Source organism: Oncorhynchus nerka, linkage group LG24 (assembly GCF_034236695.1).
Source record: "Oncorhynchus nerka isolate Pitt River linkage group LG24, Oner_Uvic_2.0, whole genome shotgun sequence".
Lineage (NCBI taxonomy): Eukaryota > Metazoa > Chordata > Actinopteri > Salmoniformes > Salmonidae > Oncorhynchus > Oncorhynchus nerka.
This window is the reverse complement of record NC_088419.1, coordinates 48,307,185-48,323,813: the sequence shown is the minus strand read 5'-3', so window position 1 is coordinate 48,323,813 and position 16,629 is coordinate 48,307,185. Positions and strand designations below refer to the sequence as shown.

Sequence of the window (16,629 nt, the reverse complement as noted above, 5' to 3'; positions counted from 1 at the left end):
ATGCATGAGGCTGAGGGCTGGATGTGTGTGTGTGTGTGTGTGTGTGTGTGTGTGTGTGTGTGTGTGTGTGTGTGTGTGTGTGTGTGTGTGTGTGTGTGTGTGTGTGTTGGCGGTGGGTGGGTGGTGGAGGGGGGCATGAGCAAAAGAGACCGTGGGTAGTATTTTTTTTTTTAAAGGGATAGAACTTTATTTCTGAGGGCAGCTTGATAATGGCAATCATTAAAATACCATGCAAGTTGCACACTGCAACCGTCAGAGCTGACAGCAACCTGATTCAATTAATCACCTGGCCAAAATATGCAAATACATGATAATGGCTACTAATAGTAGCCAAGTTACTGTTACTCGTTGTGTATTTATTCCATGTGTTATTATTTTTCTATTTCTCTTTTTTGTTTCTGCATTGTTGAGAAGGGCCGTAAGTAAGCATTTCACTGTTCGTCTACACCTGTTGTTTAAAAAGTTTATGACAAATACAACATTATTTTGATTTATAAATGAATGTCTTTGACATGCACGCGCACACACACAAACACAGTTAGTTGCCCTACCAATTGACAGTCAAATAATAAGGCCCATTACACTAAAACAAATTAACAAATATGGACAATTTGACTGGTCATATTTACCATACCATTCTTCAAGTCTCTAACCATTGATGTATAGGGACTGAATTGTGCTCAAATTTTACACAATGTCAAACACAGTTAGGTTCACTCTATCAAAATGTATTCCCTGTCATCTGAAACAGCCCCTCTTCCTCTCATCGTAACTTAACTTTGACGTCACGTACAGAGGCGGATTTAGTGGTGCCGTTGAAACGTTTGATTGGATTGCCTGGTAACAGCTATATGGCGCCAGTTAGGTTGATTCACGTTTATGCATTTCTTTTGTTGTGATAAAACGTTTAGCTAGCTGACGGGAAATTTTCGTTAATCGTATTATCCACAAAGTTATATTTGTCTGTTTTTATAATTTGAGAGGATGAGTGGCGGAGTGTATGGAGGCGGTGAGTGTGATTTTGCGGTCAAAATTAAATGAATGAACTCGCCACGTTGTGCCGTAGTTAGCTACCAGTAACTAGCTAACAGTAGTAGGATACAACTACATACAACTAGCTTGCTAGCTAGCTAACCTGTTAGTAGGTGATCTGCAGACTGGTGTTATCTTTAGCATATAGCTAGCTTAATAGCTAGTTATCAATGACTGGCATAATCATTTATTTTCTCTCATGCACTTCTTACTTTGTGATTTACCGAACATAACTGCCAGCGTGCCTGCCAACAATAACTGAAAGATGCTACTAGCTAACTCGCTAGCTGCATGGCTAACAGCCCTTTGCAGATGAATTACACGCTAACGTTAGCTTGCTTTCTATTTTAGCTAGCTAGTTAGGCTATCTGCAAGTTCTACCAAAACAAGTTTAGATTGCATTCAGTGACTTTTTAAAACGTTCTCTAGCTTCCTTAGTAGAAATGTAACTAACGTTAGTTGCCAAGTGTGGTCAATTAAGCTAGCCTCTAGTCTTGACGTAGGTAAACACATTGCTTACTGTTGTGTCTTTTATTCACTTGTGCTTACTCTCTCTGCAGATGAGGTTGGAGCCCTGGTGTTTGACATAGGATCATACACAGTGAGAGCTGGCTATGCTGGAGAAGATTGTCCCAAGGTAAGTGTCCTAGTCTAGTGACCTGATTAACTATGCATCTTCCTCTACATATTCATTTTCATTTCGAGGGTATATCAATGTCAGGAAATGAGGACTGTAACCCATGACAGTGAGCATGAATTAGGTTTAGGTAGTCAGTTCCTGTCGTACTTGCTTTTGGGCAATTCCATGGTAACAAAGTGCTGAGACTTGAAGAACAGTCCATCCAAAGTTTGATAACAGAATGGTGTGTTACCAAACTTTGAAACTGCACTGTTCTTCAAGTAAATATGTTTTTGTAACATTTGATGTGGAAATTGTTAAAAGCAGTCCTTGTGCATTGTTTTAGGATTTAATATTGCAATAATTGTTTTTTTGTTTGAAAAATCTGAGTTTCAGAATCACTGTTATTGTGGAATTGCCCATTTGCCCAACTCCATTAACACCTCTGCCATCAGTAGACATGAAGGTGCCACTATCTAGGGGTCTATTCATTAGTGCACACAGTAGCGAAACAGTTGGCAACGGTAAACCATAATCAACAAAAAGTTGGACAATAGGATAGCCTAACATTACTTCTTAGTCCAAGGACCTTACATGTTCTATTAAGAAGTCTGTTGACCAATCCAAGTAACATAATTTAAAAAAAGTCCCCATCAAAATCAGTTTAAGCTAGAGATATGTTTTTTTTTTACATAGGCTGCGTCTCAATCCATCTGCCTGTGTCAGTCTTCCGCATCTGCGGTGGAAGGCGGCCAGGCTACAGCAGTGTTTGTCAGAACATGAAACGTCCCGAAAATTGGTCTTCTCACGAAAATGTCTGTAGCGTCCAAGCGGTCTACAGTCTAATATATGACCACTATATGGAAAGATGAGAATCTCATGAACGCGTTGGTGTTTTCCGTGTTGCCGTGTTGCCTTATGACCCCCACATGTAATGTAATAGAACTGAAAGTCATGATCAAGGGCTAGGGCGAGGCTATAGTTGTGTCATTGTTGCTGATGCTGTTTGCCATAACAAATTACATTGTTCTGCAAACTAGCAAAAAGGTGTTCCACCTTTAGTTGGAGAAAATACATTCATGTTTCACTGACAGTATTCTGGACAGTAGTGATAGAAACAATGGATTAAAATGCCATTATCTCAGACCTGCCCCAAGAATTAGCCTACTTACACAACCGAGTGCTCCTGCTCCATTCCTCTGAGTTGGCCCATGTTATATACATTTCTTTCTGCACATAGGCTGACTTCCCCACAGTGATCGGCGTGACCCTGGACAGAGAGGATGGCAGCACCCCGATGGAGACAGACGGCGGGGACAAGGGCAAGCAGGGCACCAACTACTTCATCGACACCAACCAGCTGAGGGTGGCCCGCGAGAACATGGAGGTCATGTCACCGCTCAAAAACGGCATGAGTGAGTCTCTCTTCCCCGACTTGATCGTAGGCAATGTGTAAGTTGTATAGACAGTATTCTGCTGTGATGAAATTAAAATCCTCATAAAGTTGGTGGAGCAAATGCTGCTGGTCCTGTGAAGTGGCCCCTAGATAGTATGGTAGAGGGAATGCCAGGCTCAGTGATGCCTTCATCATCTATGACACTGCACAATGTTTTGGGAGAGGATCCTTGTCTGGACTGCTCTGTTTGTCTGTGGTCAGTGTCTCCAGAGGCTTCCCCTGTGTATATGCTTTGCCACTATGTTGAAATGATCAGCATTCAACAGTGATTCGAGGTTTATGAAGAGGGTGGTCTTTGTTAGAAAAGAGAAATGATGGTTGTTCATAGGTCAGACTGAGAGCCATCATGGCGTAGGTGTTGGGTTTCTTTCTCACGAACTCTCCATGGTGCTGATTTGATGCCAGTAAATATAACAGGCTAGCCATTTCAAATGGGAAATAGGAAGTAACTGAAAACGAGGTGTCGTTTTTGTCCACCCCATTTTAAATATTTTTATGAGATTGCCATTTAGGACATTGCTTACATGGTCCTTCAAGCTGTCGATATGGAGGTAATGATGACCTGACTGTTGTTAATCTGAATTCAGTACAGGGGAGTTGGACTATTTAGAGAAGTGTGACAGCAATCTTAATTGACGCAGAGGAGCACTATGGCACCAGAAACCTCCTTAGAGTGCTGACCTGAATCATTATTCGCACACTTCGCTAAAATTAGCAAATTTCATCAGTCTTTTTTTTTTCTTTTCAGTATCTGACCCAGCAACAGAGATGAGAGGTAGACTAATAAAATTCAGTTGTGTGACGAGACGTATGCACTATGCATGAACACCTTAATTATTCAACAGTACTGGGCCTTATTTGTAGCAGCAAATGACCTGTATGCAGTGCCTTCAGAAAGTATTCACATCCCTTGACTTATTTAACATTTTGTTGTGTTATAGCCTGAATTTAAAATTCCCCATATTGTCAAAGTGGAATTATGTTTTGATACATTTTTTTTATTAATGAAAAGCAGGAACCTCTTGAGTCAATAAGTATTCAACCCCTTTATTATGGCAAGCCTAAATAAGTTCAGGATTAGAAATGTACATTTTATATTTAAAAAAGTCATACGTTGCATGGCCTCACTCGGTGTGCAGTAATAGTATTTAACATGATTTTTGAATGACTACCACATCTCTGTACTCCCATATAATTATCTGTAAGGTCCCTCAGTCAAACAGTGAATTTCAAACACCGATTCAACCACAAAGACAAGGGAGATTTTCCAATGCGTCACAAAGAAGGGCAGCTATTGGTAGTTGGGTAAAACAAAAACAAAAAGTATATATACAAATTAAAGGCAGACATTGAATATCCATTTGAGCATGGTGAAGTCATTAATTACACTTTGGATGGTGTATCAATACACCCAGTCACTACAAAGATACAGACGTCCTTCCTAACTCAGTTGCCGGAGAAAAAGGAAGCCGCATTTAGGGATTTCTCTGTGAGGCTAATGGTGACTTTAAAACAGTTATCAGTTTAATGGCTGTGATAGGAGAAAACTGAGGCTGAATCAACAACATTGTAGTTACTCCACAATACTAACCTAATTGACAGTTAAAGAAGGAAGCCTGTATAAAATAAAACATATTCTAAAACATTCATCCTCTTTGCAATAAGTCACTAAAGTAATACTGCGAAAAATGTGGCAAAGCAATTCACTTTTTGTCCTGAATACAAAGTGTTATGTTTGGGGCAAATCCAATACAACACATTACTAAGTACCACTCTCCATATTTTCAATCACAATGGTGGCTGCATCATGTTATGGGTATGCTTGTAAACGTTAAGGACTGGGGAGTTTTTCAGGATAAAAAAATGAATGTAATCCTAGAGAAAAATCTGATTGTCTGCTTTCCACCAGACACTGGGAGATGAATTCAGCAGTACAATAACCTAAAACACAAGACCAAATATACACTGGAGTTGCTTACCGATGAAGAAAGTGAATGTTCCTCAGTGGCCAAGTTACCGTTTTGATTTAAATCTACTTGAAATTCTTTGGCAAAGACCTGAAAATGGTTGTTTAGCAATGATCAACAACCAAGTTGACCGAGTTTGAAGAATTTTGAAAAGAATAATGGGCAAATGTTGCACAATCCAGGTGTGGAAAGCTCTTAGTCTTACCCAGAAATACTCACAACCATTATTGCTGCCCAAGGTGTTTCTACAAAGTATTGAGTGTAAATTAAATTTTTCTATATTTTGTTTTCAATAAATTAGCTAATATTTGCTAAAAACATGTTTTTACTTTGTCATTATTGGGTATTGTGTGTAGATGGGTGAACAAAGTGACCCATGGTGGGGTTATGGTATGGGCAGGCATAAGCTACCGACAACGAACACATTTTGTCAATGGTAATTTGAATGCACAGAGATACGGTGATGAGATCCTGAGTACCATAACCATGCTATTCATCCGCTGCCATCACCTCATGTTTCAGAATGATAATGCACTCCCCCATGTCGCAAGGATCTGTACACAATTCCTGGATGCTGAAATTGTCCCAGTTCTTCCATGGCCTGCATACTCACCAGACATGTCACTCATTGAGCATATTTGGGATGCTCTGGATCGACGTGTACGACTGCGTGTTCCAGTTCCTGACAATATCAAGCAAACTTTGCAATATCAACTATATGCAAAGGAGATGTGTCGCACTGCATGAAAATGGTGGTCACACCAGAAACAGACTTGTTTTCTGATCCACACCACTAACTCTTTTTTTTTTAAGGTATCTGTGACCAAAACATGCAAATCTGTATTCCCATTTGTGGAATACATAGATTAAGAGTTGAATACATTTCTTTCAGTTGACTGTGTTCCTTATGAACTGTAACTCAGTAAAATCTTAAATTGTTGCATGTTGCGTTTTATATATTTGTTCTGTGTTCGTGATAGTAAACCCAGGAATTGAAACAAATTATTTCCCCATCGTTTCATTCTGAACATAACCATTTTTTGTGTTGTTGTTCTGACCAGAAAAATAAAGTTCCGAACCGGTTCGTATCAAAAAAATATTGGTTTATAATCATTCCCTTTTTTGTACAATTATTATAATTTGTATAATTTTTGTTGTACTTTTAACCCTTTTTCTCCCCAATTTTGAGATATCCAAAATCACAAAAGTCCCCTACGGACTCGAGAGGCGAAGGTCGAGAGCCATGCGTCCTCCTAAACACGCCCTGTCAAGCCACACTACTTCTTTACACACTGCTTGCTTAACCTGGAAGGCAGCTGCACCAATGTGTCAGAGAAAACACCGTCCAGCTGCCAACTGAAGTCAGCTTGTAGACGCCCGGCCCGCCACAAGGAGTCACTAGAGCGAGATTGGACTCGGGAATCCCAGCCAAAACCTCCCTTAATCCGAACTACGCTAAACTAATTGTGCACCGCCTCATGGGTCTCACAGTCACGGCCAGCTGTGACACAGCCTGGGATCAAACCCGGGTCTGTAGTAACGCCTCAAGCACTACGATGCAGTGCCTTAGACCGCTGCGCCTCTCGGGAGGCCCATATCGCTCCTCTGTCAGTTTTTAAAACTCAAATCTTTTTTTTTGTTCATTTAGCTCGACATTAAATTACTTCACCAATCAGTGCAGATAGAGCAGCTTGTTATAGAGCAGGTAAACTATTGAATCTTCATAGGAAAGCCGTGAAGAGCAAATTGTCTTCTGCCATAAAAGCATGGTTTAATCATAATGAAAAACAAATGTACACACTGTGCACTGTGCTGCCAGTCGCCATGGACAGACAAGTCTTTGAATTTCAGAGACTTGTCTTAACGTTGGACCAGAGCAAACTTTAGCTAGTTAGCTTGTGTGTGCAGAGCAGCACTAGAATTAAAAACACTTCTTACCTTTTTGTGGTTAATTAATCCAATGTGAAACGTGATAGCTTTAGTTGGGCTATCATTAAAAGTTTATCTATTCTTCTATAATTAAAAGGCCTACATCATCAGTAGGCTACTGCAACCTAGACTTTGGAGGAAGAGGGGCAGGTACCCTACACCCACCGGCAAAGATTTCCAGCTGGCAGGCAGACACTGGAATATGTTTCTAAGTGACCGAGTAAGGACTTTGCATGGACGTTTTGTTGCGATTTTTATGGGACTGGAATAAAATGCCCGGAACAAAAAAAAAGTTCACTTTTGTTCTGATTCTGTTGCTTGAATAATTTAGTTGTTTTCAGTTCTGTTCCCTGAACCAGTTCCAACGCCTGACTAAACCTGGCATCGTAGTCAAAATTCTGCTATCGTGACAACTCTTAACTGTGCAAGTAACGCACTAATTAGCAAGGAATATCAACAAATGTGCACACATGCTTTGATCTCAAAAGCGCACAACCGGGGATGATCGAAAGCCCTCTCCTGCCTGTCAATGCAATACAATCCTACTCTATGTGCTCTGCAGAAATTGGGAAAACAGCAATGCATTGCATCCATAGAACAATGATCAAATTCTGATTGGAGTAATTTATTGACATTGCGATTTGTGTGATTTTTATTTTTCATGTCCATTCAGACAACTCAAATCTATATTCTCATTGTCCGGCTATTTTTTGTGTTAATGTCGAGCCCGGTCTATTATTGGCCCACCCTGTTGTCTATAGATTTTCTTGTGCCAATTTTTCACTGTTTACCAGTGACATCCTCTTACTCATTAATTTGCGTTTTTGTTTTCTTATCTGTGAAGTCGAGGACTGGGACAGCTTCCAGGCCATCCTAGACCACACCTACAAGATGCACTTCAAGTCGGAACCCAGCATGCATCCTGTACTCATGTCAGAAGCCTCGGTGAGTAGGCCTCACCTTCAGTTTGGAATGAGCCTCGTGTCATTTTTTTCACCCCCCTCTGTAATAGTGCATTGGTTTTGTGATAACCTCATTCAGTATGGAATGAGCCCCATGTACGTTGAAATGACAGTGAACACCAACTGCCACTCGTGCCATCAATGTCCAAAGTGGCTCACCTGATTTTGAATCACAACAAACCACTATGGAATTACTATACTGTGATATAGTACTGTGATATATGGTATTAAGTATATATGGTGTCCTGCTGGTTTAGGCACCAAATTAAGAAAACACTCTGAAACAGAAGGTACTATCTATATTTGTTCAGTAAGAAACGCTACTTCACGTTTTCAGTTGAAAATCGTTTTGCTATGGTGTGCCCTAATGAACACAGCACTGTTTTCCCTTCTTTCTCTCATCTCTGTGCAGTGGAACACACGAGCCAAGCGGGAGAAGCTAACCGAGCTAATGTTTGAGCATTACAACATTCCCGCCTTCTTCCTGTGTAAAACGGCAGTGCTGTCTTCGTATCCTTAAGACATCCAGGCTTGCAGAGTAGATTGACATGAAATGGGGATGTTGTTGGAAGGTTGAAGTGGTGGATTGGTGGTGTTACTGTAATAAAACACTAGTCAAATTTGATTCATCTGCTGTTTAATAATGACCCCAACATCTCCTGAACAGTTTTGTTTTTCTATTCCTTTTATTTAACCTTTATTTATCCAGGTTTGTCTCATTGAAAACTTATCTCGTCCGAAGTAGATTTGTATTTTGCCATTATCTATTGCTCATGTGACTTTGACACAAGGGTTTGGCCTAAAATACATTTTCATCTCTGTGGAAATGTGCCTTTTCCTTAACTCTGAGTGCCTGAGCTTTGCCAATGGACGATCCACAGGGTTGGTGTTAGACAGCGGAGCCACACACACCACAGCCATTCCAGTGCATGACGGTTACGTGCTTCAGCAAGGTAAATTGTCACTTCTTCGACCACCCTCTCTTCCTATTTTGGTTTGTGGTTTTTACTTTTCATGGGACATGTCCACACTTTTGTCTAATAAGGGAATGATAAACTCTTACCCTTATGAGTTAGTTGCAATAACAATCTTTTTGGACACACTTGACCAGAAATGTCATCCATCCACATTGAAGCCATTGTGTCTCATGATGTGGGTATAAATGAATTAATATAGATACAGATTTGGTTTTGAATACCAAGCTTGTGGAAACCCCAAAAATCTATTAACTGGGTAACACTTCTGTCTCTCCCTACAACAAATTGAACCCCCATAGAAAGTATGGTAGCAGTAAGATTAAGTAAAGAGACGCAGGAAAGAGGTTTGACATTGTATCCACCTCCAAATCATCCCCTTACAGTAAAGATACATCTTTTTTTTTATTAGGTTATAGCAACCATCTTGGCAAAGTATCAAGGGCTAGGCTTTCTGCAGTGAGGCCATTTGAGTCGGAGCTGCATTGAAATTCAAGACTGAGGAGAATGGCACAGGAGTCCAGGCTGGCATATTAATTAGGGGATTGTGTTACCCAGAAATCAATGAAGCCTTTTTAGTTGATATAATATGAGGGAATGTTAATTCGGAAAAGGAGTATTAGGTTAGGGTCATTAAAGGACAAGGCCTCCGTTCACAGTGGTGCTAAGTCATTCAGTTTTCTTGGCCTGTGTATATGTCATAGATGTTATAAGCCATCCTAGCTGGTGTATACACTGAGTGTACAAAACACTAGGAACGCCTTCCTAATATTTAGTTGCACCCCCCCCCCCCCCCTTGACCTCAGAACAGCCTCGATTCGTTGGGGAATGGACTCTACAAGGAATCGAAAGCGTTCCACAGGGATGCTGGCCCATGTTGACTCCAATGCTTCCCACAGTTCTAAAGTTCTCTGGTGGTCCTTTGGGTGGTGGACCGTTCTTGATACACACACACACACAGGATAATGTTGAGCTTGAAAACCCCAGCAAAAAGCATACATTCACTTAAATCAGTGTAGATTAAGAGGTGACCGCCAATATAGTTTTCACTTGGCCAGTCTGTCATGGATAGAGAAGGTGTTCATAATGTTTTGTGCACTGAGTGTATGTTCCAATGATAGGAAAATAAAATGATAGATGATACAGCATTTATTTTGTCTAAATATGTGTTTTGGACATGACGACAAACGAAAATGATGCTGTCTTCAATATCCTTTCCCCAAAACAATCAGTGACACCTTTTTGGTATTTTGTTTCAGGCATTGTCAAGTCTCCCCTTGCTGGGGATTTTATGAGCATGCAATGTAGAGAGCTATTTCAAGAGTTAAATGTTGAAATAGTCCCTCCTTACATGATTGCCTCAAAGGTGAGACCTGCTAAAGTAAGTCAAAACTACTCATTTCAGAGATTCCACATCTCACTTTTTTTTGGTGCTATTCCTCAAGTTACGGTGGTGGGGTGGTGTAAGTACTTAGATATTTAAAAAATATCTTTACATATTCATGTTGTCTCATGGATTTTCCTTCATCCGCTCGATGTTTTAATTAGTCACTTGGGTCTGTTTGGGTATCTGCATGTAATATTAAGGCTGTCTGTAATTTAATGATTGACCAATAACAATTAATACAAGTGATGCTCTAACTCAGGTCTTTGGTTCCCATACACTGTGTGCATGAACATCAAGTTGACATGGGCCATAAAATTGGTATAGACAAAATTTGTTTGATCAACTCTATACCAAAAGCCCTACATTGGTCTAGTTAATTGGAATTCCCTTGTCATTCTCTGTTGTCTTGTACTTGCATTAGCATGAATTTAAATGAGCATGTCACACAGCATGCTTGAAAAAGTCATAATCTACAAAACCTAAAGCGATATCCATAATTGAATAAGCACTAGGGGAAAGAAACATGATAGGAACCCGACTTCACAGGAATCCCATTCATCCTTCATATTTTGATTTCTCATACCACAAAATGTGACATTCTTCATTGTCCTGTGATTGTCTTCGCCTGTCACACTCTGAGATGCGATTTCTCTGAATTTATCAGGAATTCCTCACATTCCTGACATCAAGACTTGGTAGCCTTTTATCCCTGGCTCCGTATTATTACACTCTCTTACGCCTGTTCCCAGATCTGTTTGTGCTGTCTCGCCAACTCCTATGGTCATTTCCATAAACAGCACAAACATATCTGGGACCAGGGTACTTCTCTTCCATTGAGATGGCACACTGCTAATCTTAGCGTTTCTCATTGTAGGATGCAGTACGTGAAGGAGCCCCAGCAAGCTGGAAGAAGAAGGAGAAACTACCCCAAGTCACCCGTTCCTGGCACAACTACATGTGTAATGTAAGTACAGTGTGCTATCATAAACAGAAAGTCATAAACAGTCCTATGTGTCACCGAATCATATGGATCATAGACGTGATATAAACCTGTCTTCATCATTTACATTTTCTTTAGTGAATTTTCATTACTGCTACAGGGCTCGTGAGTTGGAGAAGAAGAATATAGATTTACTTTGTCCGTATGGACAAGAAGGGGGGGGGAAATCACAGTAGGCCTATCAAACAATTACTCCGATCAGAATTGGATCAGAGAGGCCAACATTGGAATAATATTCAAATCACATTTTCATGTACATAAACAATAAAACCTAGCTACATGTCAAAGTGTAGGGGATTTATTATTACAGTGGCTTTGGAAAATATTCTCATCCCTTTGACTTTTTCCACAATGTTTTGTTACAATGTAGGATTAAAATGAATTTAAAAGGCAAAAAAATAAAATACCAATGAGAAAACGCTTACATAAGTATTCAACCCCCTGAGTCAATACGTGTTAAAATCACCTTTGGCAGCGATTTACAGCTGTGAGTCTTTCTGGGTATGTCTCAAATAACTCTGAACACCTGGATTGTACAATATTTACACATTATTCTTTAAAAAAAAAATGTCAAGCTCTGTCATGTTGGTTGTTGATCATTGCTAGACAGCCATTTTCAATTCTTGTCATAGATTTTCAAGCTGATTTAGGTCAAAACTGTAACTAGGCTACTCAGGAACACTCAATGTCATCTTTGGTAAGAAACCCCAGTGTATATTTGGCCCTGTGATTAAGTTTATTGTGTTAGCTAATCCAAGTGTATCATTTTAAAAGGCTAATTGATCATTAGAAAACCCTTTTGCAGTTATATTAGCACAGCTGAAAACTGTTGTTCTGATTAAAGATGAAAAATGGCATTTAGAGTAGTTGAGTATCTGGAGCATAAGCGTTTGCTGGTTCGATCACAGGCTCAAAATGGCCAGAAACAAAGAACTTTCTTCTGAAACTCGTCAGTCTATTCTTGTTCTGAGACATGAAGGCTATGCCATGCGAGAAATTGCCAAGAAACTGAAGATCTCGTACAGGCCACTCCAGGATGCTGGCCTTCTAGGCAGAGTTGCAAAGAAAAATACATATCTCAGACTGGCCAATAAAAGAAAAGATGGGCAAAAGAACAGACACTGGACAGAGGGACTCTGCCTAGAAGGCCAGCATCCCGGAGACGACTCTTCACTGTTGACGTTGAGACTGGTGTTTTGCGGGTACTATTTAAAATGAAGCTGCCAGTTGAGGGCTCGTGAGGCGTCTGTTTCTCAAACTAGACACTAATGTACTGGTGGACCTCTTGCTCAGTGCACCGGGGCCTCCCACGCCTTTTCTATTCTGGTTAGAGCCAGATTGCACTGTTCTGTAATTGGAGTAGTACACAGCGTTGTACGAGATCTTCAGTTTCTTGGCAATTTCTGGCATGGAATAGCCTTTATTTCTCAGAACAAGAATTGACTGACGAGTTTCAGAAGAAAGTTCTTCGTTTCTGGCCATTTTGACCCAGCTACAATAGTAATTTACAACATCAATTTGATGTTATTTTAATGGGCAAAAAATGTGCTTTCCTTTCAAAAACAAGGATATTTCTATGTGACCCCAAACTTTTGAACGGTAGTGTATATATTTTTCTATTACCCATCTACCAACCAATAGGTGCCCTTTTGCAAGGCATTAAACCTCCCTGGTCTTTGTGGTTGAATCTGTGTTTGAAATGCACTGCTCTACTTAGGGACCCTACAGATAATTGTATGTGTCATTCAAAAATCATGTTTAACACTATTGCACTGAGTACATCCTTGCCACTTATTATCTTACTTCTTAAGCAAAAAAAATTACGACTGAACTTATTTAGGCTTGCCATAAGAGGTTGAATAGTTATTGACTCAAGACATTTCAGCTTTTCAATTTTGTATTAATATTCAAAAGTAAATCATCTAAAACATAATGTCAAAGTGGAATTTATGTTATTGTGTTTCGGTCAGTGACATAAAATCTCAATTGAATCCTTTTTAAATTCATGCTGTAACACAACAAAATGTGGAATAAGTCACAGGGGTGTGAATACTTTCTGAAGGCCCTGTAAGTGCGTATGGCCTACAGCCTCATGTCTAAACTGATGCTGACACGAGCGAGGCGCCAGAAAATGTAGCCAAACTTTAATGAGACTTTCTAATTACATAAATATAGGCTAAATGCCAGTCATTTTTTGACAAAAATAATGAAGGATAATTAACATTAACATCTAAAGGCTTGTTTCTGTCGATGTACTCGGCACGGTTCATTTAGATAAAATAGTGCCTGTTTGCACATCACCCACCTTGAATCTGTGCATAGGTGGTCAGCATTTGGAAACTATTTAACCATAAATGTTATTGTTTAAAACCTGAACGTTTTATGTCATTTTATGAATCGTGTCTCACCTTGTTTTAAAGTAACCTAGCCTAACCAAAAATACGACCATGAAAATGTTGAGAATTATTTAAAACACTTTGTCATTGAAACCATCATTTCTCTTATGTTCTATTAATTTTCAAATTAACAATCAGTCAAAGGCCATAATCCGAGTCATATTACCCATGCTCGTTGATGCATCTTTAGATCGCCCCTCTTAATTTATAACGGATCTTTTTTGGGGGGGGTAAGATAAGTGAATTGAGCTTTTGGACAAGTAAAAAAATCTGTCCTACAAGTGGCTAAAAAAGTTAATGTCAGGCCCTGCTGCTTGAGTATTTAATGTTTTTTTGCCCCGTCTCCAGACTGTGATCCAGGATTTCCAGGCCTCCGTGCTGCAGGTATCAGACTCGCCGTACGATGAACAGTGAGTCCACCATAATCTACTCCATTCAAACATTTCACAATAGCCACCGCAGAATAGTTCTGTCCCTTAAAGGGTTATTTCTCCATTGTTTTGAAATGTAATCCTCTCTCCCACAGAGTTGCAGCCCAGATGCCCACAGTTCACTACGAGCTGCCCAATGGATACAACTGTGACTTTGGGGCAGAGAGGCTGAAGATTCCAGAGGGCCTTTTCGACCCTTCCAATGCCAAGGTAAGAATTGCCGATTGTCAAAAAGCCTTAATCATCCTATGTGACCGGACCTGTCTGAAATGTGGTGTTCAGAATGTTCAGTGTTCTAACCGTCTGTTCCGGTTCTCCTCCACAGGGTCTGTCTGGCAACACCATGTTGGGAGTCGGCCACGTGGTGACCACCAGTGTGGGAATGTGTGACATTGATATTCGGCCGGTAGGGTGCCTACATTCAAGACCTACAGTGCCTTGCGAAAGTATTCGGCCCCCTTGAACTTTGCGACCTTTTGCCACATTTCAGGCTTCAAACATAAAGATATAAAACTGTATTTTTTTGTGAAGAATCAACAACAAGTGGGACACAATCATGAAGTGGAATGACATTTATTGGATATTTCAAACTTTTTTAACAAATCAAAAACGGAAAAATTGGGCGTGCAAAATTATTCAGCCCCCTTAAGTTAATACTTTGTAGCGCCACCTTTTGCTGCGATTACAGCTGTAAGTCGCTTGGGGTATGTCTCTATCAGTTTCCCATTCCTCCTTGCAAAACAGCTCGAGTTCAGTGGAACGACATCCAATAAATGTCGTTCCACTTCATGATTGTGTCCCACTTGTTGATTCTTCACAAAAAAAATGCAGTTTTATATCTTTATGTTTGAAGCCTAAAATGTGGCAAAAGGTCGCAAAGTTCAAGGGGGCCGAATACTTTCGCGAGGCACTGTATGTATTTTGTGAGTGACACTTGGTATGTTTATGTTATTCAGAATGACATGTTAAAGCAAGGTTGAGGCCAGTTGACCTTTTTCCCCCACTTGAATGAAGAGGTTCTACAGAACTGACTTTTGATCTTTGTCCCAGGGTCTTTATGGTAGTGTGGTGGTCACCGGCGGCAACACACTCATCTCTGGCTTCACGGACCGACTCACCAGAGAACTCTCTCAGAAGACCCCCCCTGTGAGTGCTACACTAAACTATTTCTCAATGACTTACTTCATCCATTTGTGGTACTCTTAAAGTTAGTAATCTTGGTGCCCGTCTTCTCTCCTTTGTTCAGAGCATGAGGCTGAAGTTGATAGCCAACAACACAACGGTGGAGCGCAGGTTCAGTGCCTGGATAGGAGGCTCAATCCTGGCATCACTAGTGAGTTCACTTCCATATACTTTTACTGTATTGCAATGCTTCTGGTCACTAGCTCACTATGATTTGTGTGTTTGCCTGATTTTTACATTTTTTTATTATAACATGATATTACTTTGACCTAATAAGTGTCATGTTTTCTTTTGCCCTAGGGAACTTTCCAGCAAATGTGGATCTCGAAACAAGAGTACGAGGAGGGCGGTAAGCAGTGTGTGGACAGAAAGTGCCCTTGATTGACCGCCAACGATGTTCTGCTGCCTCCAGAACTCCAGAACAACGTGTCTAGTTTAACATTTTAATGTGGACTCCGGAACACCCAAGGACGGTTGCTGTTTTTGACGATTTAAAAAAAAAAAACTGATAAGTCTGTCTTTTTTATAATTTTATGTAGAAAACATTGACTAACAAACCGTGTCACATTGCTATGAAGAGGGAGGGGGAGGCTAAATTCCTTTTTGATTCCACATCATTTTCAGTATATTTAATAAGAGGACTGATATTTTGATATCAATCCTCTTGACAGGTAGAAACACTTGGGCAGTGTTCGTGGTTATGCATTATATAATGTGGTGTCAGGTGAATGTCATTTGTCTTTAAACCTTTCCATTTTGGGGTAGTGAATTAGCTTCTCTAATGATGCCAAGACAATTATTCACTGCAAATGAAATGTGTATTTAATTTCGCTCATGTTTTATATTTGATTGGCTATTTGCTGTCTTGAAAATAAAAGGAATATTTGTTAAGTGATTTTCTTGTTTTGACACTTGCAACTAATTTGACGCACTTGTGTACATTCACTTTATTTAAATTTTTACAATAATTTTACAACTTCTCATCTGCTTAAATGATTTCACAGGTTGTGGTTAGTCACCACACAATCCCCAACTAAAATGCAAAGGAATGGCAACAAAAAATAATGCAATGTCATTTAATGAGGAAAATAATTTGATTAGAAGCCTCTCCCTCTGGAGCCAAGGAGTTGAGAATGTTTCATTGACTCTGCAAAGAACGAGATTCTAGTATGGGTGAGTACAGTATGTCATATGCAGTAGTTCAGAGGAGAGTACAAAGTTTTTCCTGAATGAACTGATTAAATGGTTAAAGGATAATATCTTAGTCTTGACTGAGCAGCAGCCTAAGCAACAG

At 40.0% G+C, this 16,629-nt stretch overlaps 1 protein-coding gene across 2 annotated transcripts; it reads left to right on the top strand.

Annotated features, from left to right (window-relative positions):
* The first annotated feature begins 829 nt into the window (after positions 1 to 829).
* Positions 830 to 16,230, top strand: LOC115108064 (actin-like protein 6A). 2 transcript variants are annotated; one of them, XM_029631991.2, is made up of 14 exons: positions 830 to 1,009; positions 1,593 to 1,669; positions 2,892 to 3,066; positions 7,848 to 7,948; positions 8,378 to 8,475; positions 8,824 to 8,918; positions 10,199 to 10,305; positions 11,201 to 11,290; positions 14,071 to 14,132; positions 14,249 to 14,363; positions 14,479 to 14,559; positions 15,204 to 15,299; positions 15,400 to 15,486; positions 15,636 to 16,230. In XM_029631991.2, exons 1-14 carry the CDS (start codon positions 985 to 987, stop codon positions 15,714 to 15,716), a joined length of 1,290 nt encoding a protein of 429 aa, XP_029487851.1. In that variant the 5' UTR covers positions 830 to 984; the 3' UTR covers positions 15,717 to 16,230. The 2 variants fall into 2 exon arrangements, with proteins under 2 accessions (XP_029487851.1, XP_029487850.1); XM_029631990.1 differs by having other exon boundaries at positions 10,199 to 10,320.
* The last annotated feature ends 399 nt before the right edge of the window (positions 16,231 to 16,629 follow it).

What these genes read in the sequence shown, in the direction of transcription:
- LOC115108064 (XM_029631990.1), top strand. Translation starts at nt 985, where the DNA reads ATGAGTGGCGGAGTGTATGGAGGCG. An exon ending in TGGCGGAGTGTATGGAGGCG is followed by an intron (nt 1,010 to 1,592) that starts GTGAGTGTGATT and finishes CTCTCTCTGCAG; the next exon opens with ATGAGGTTGGAGCCCTGGTG. An exon ending in TCTCTCAGAAGACCCCCCCT is followed by an intron (nt 15,300 to 15,399) that starts GTGAGTGCTACA and finishes TCCTTTGTTCAG; the next exon opens with AGCATGAGGCTGAAGTTGAT.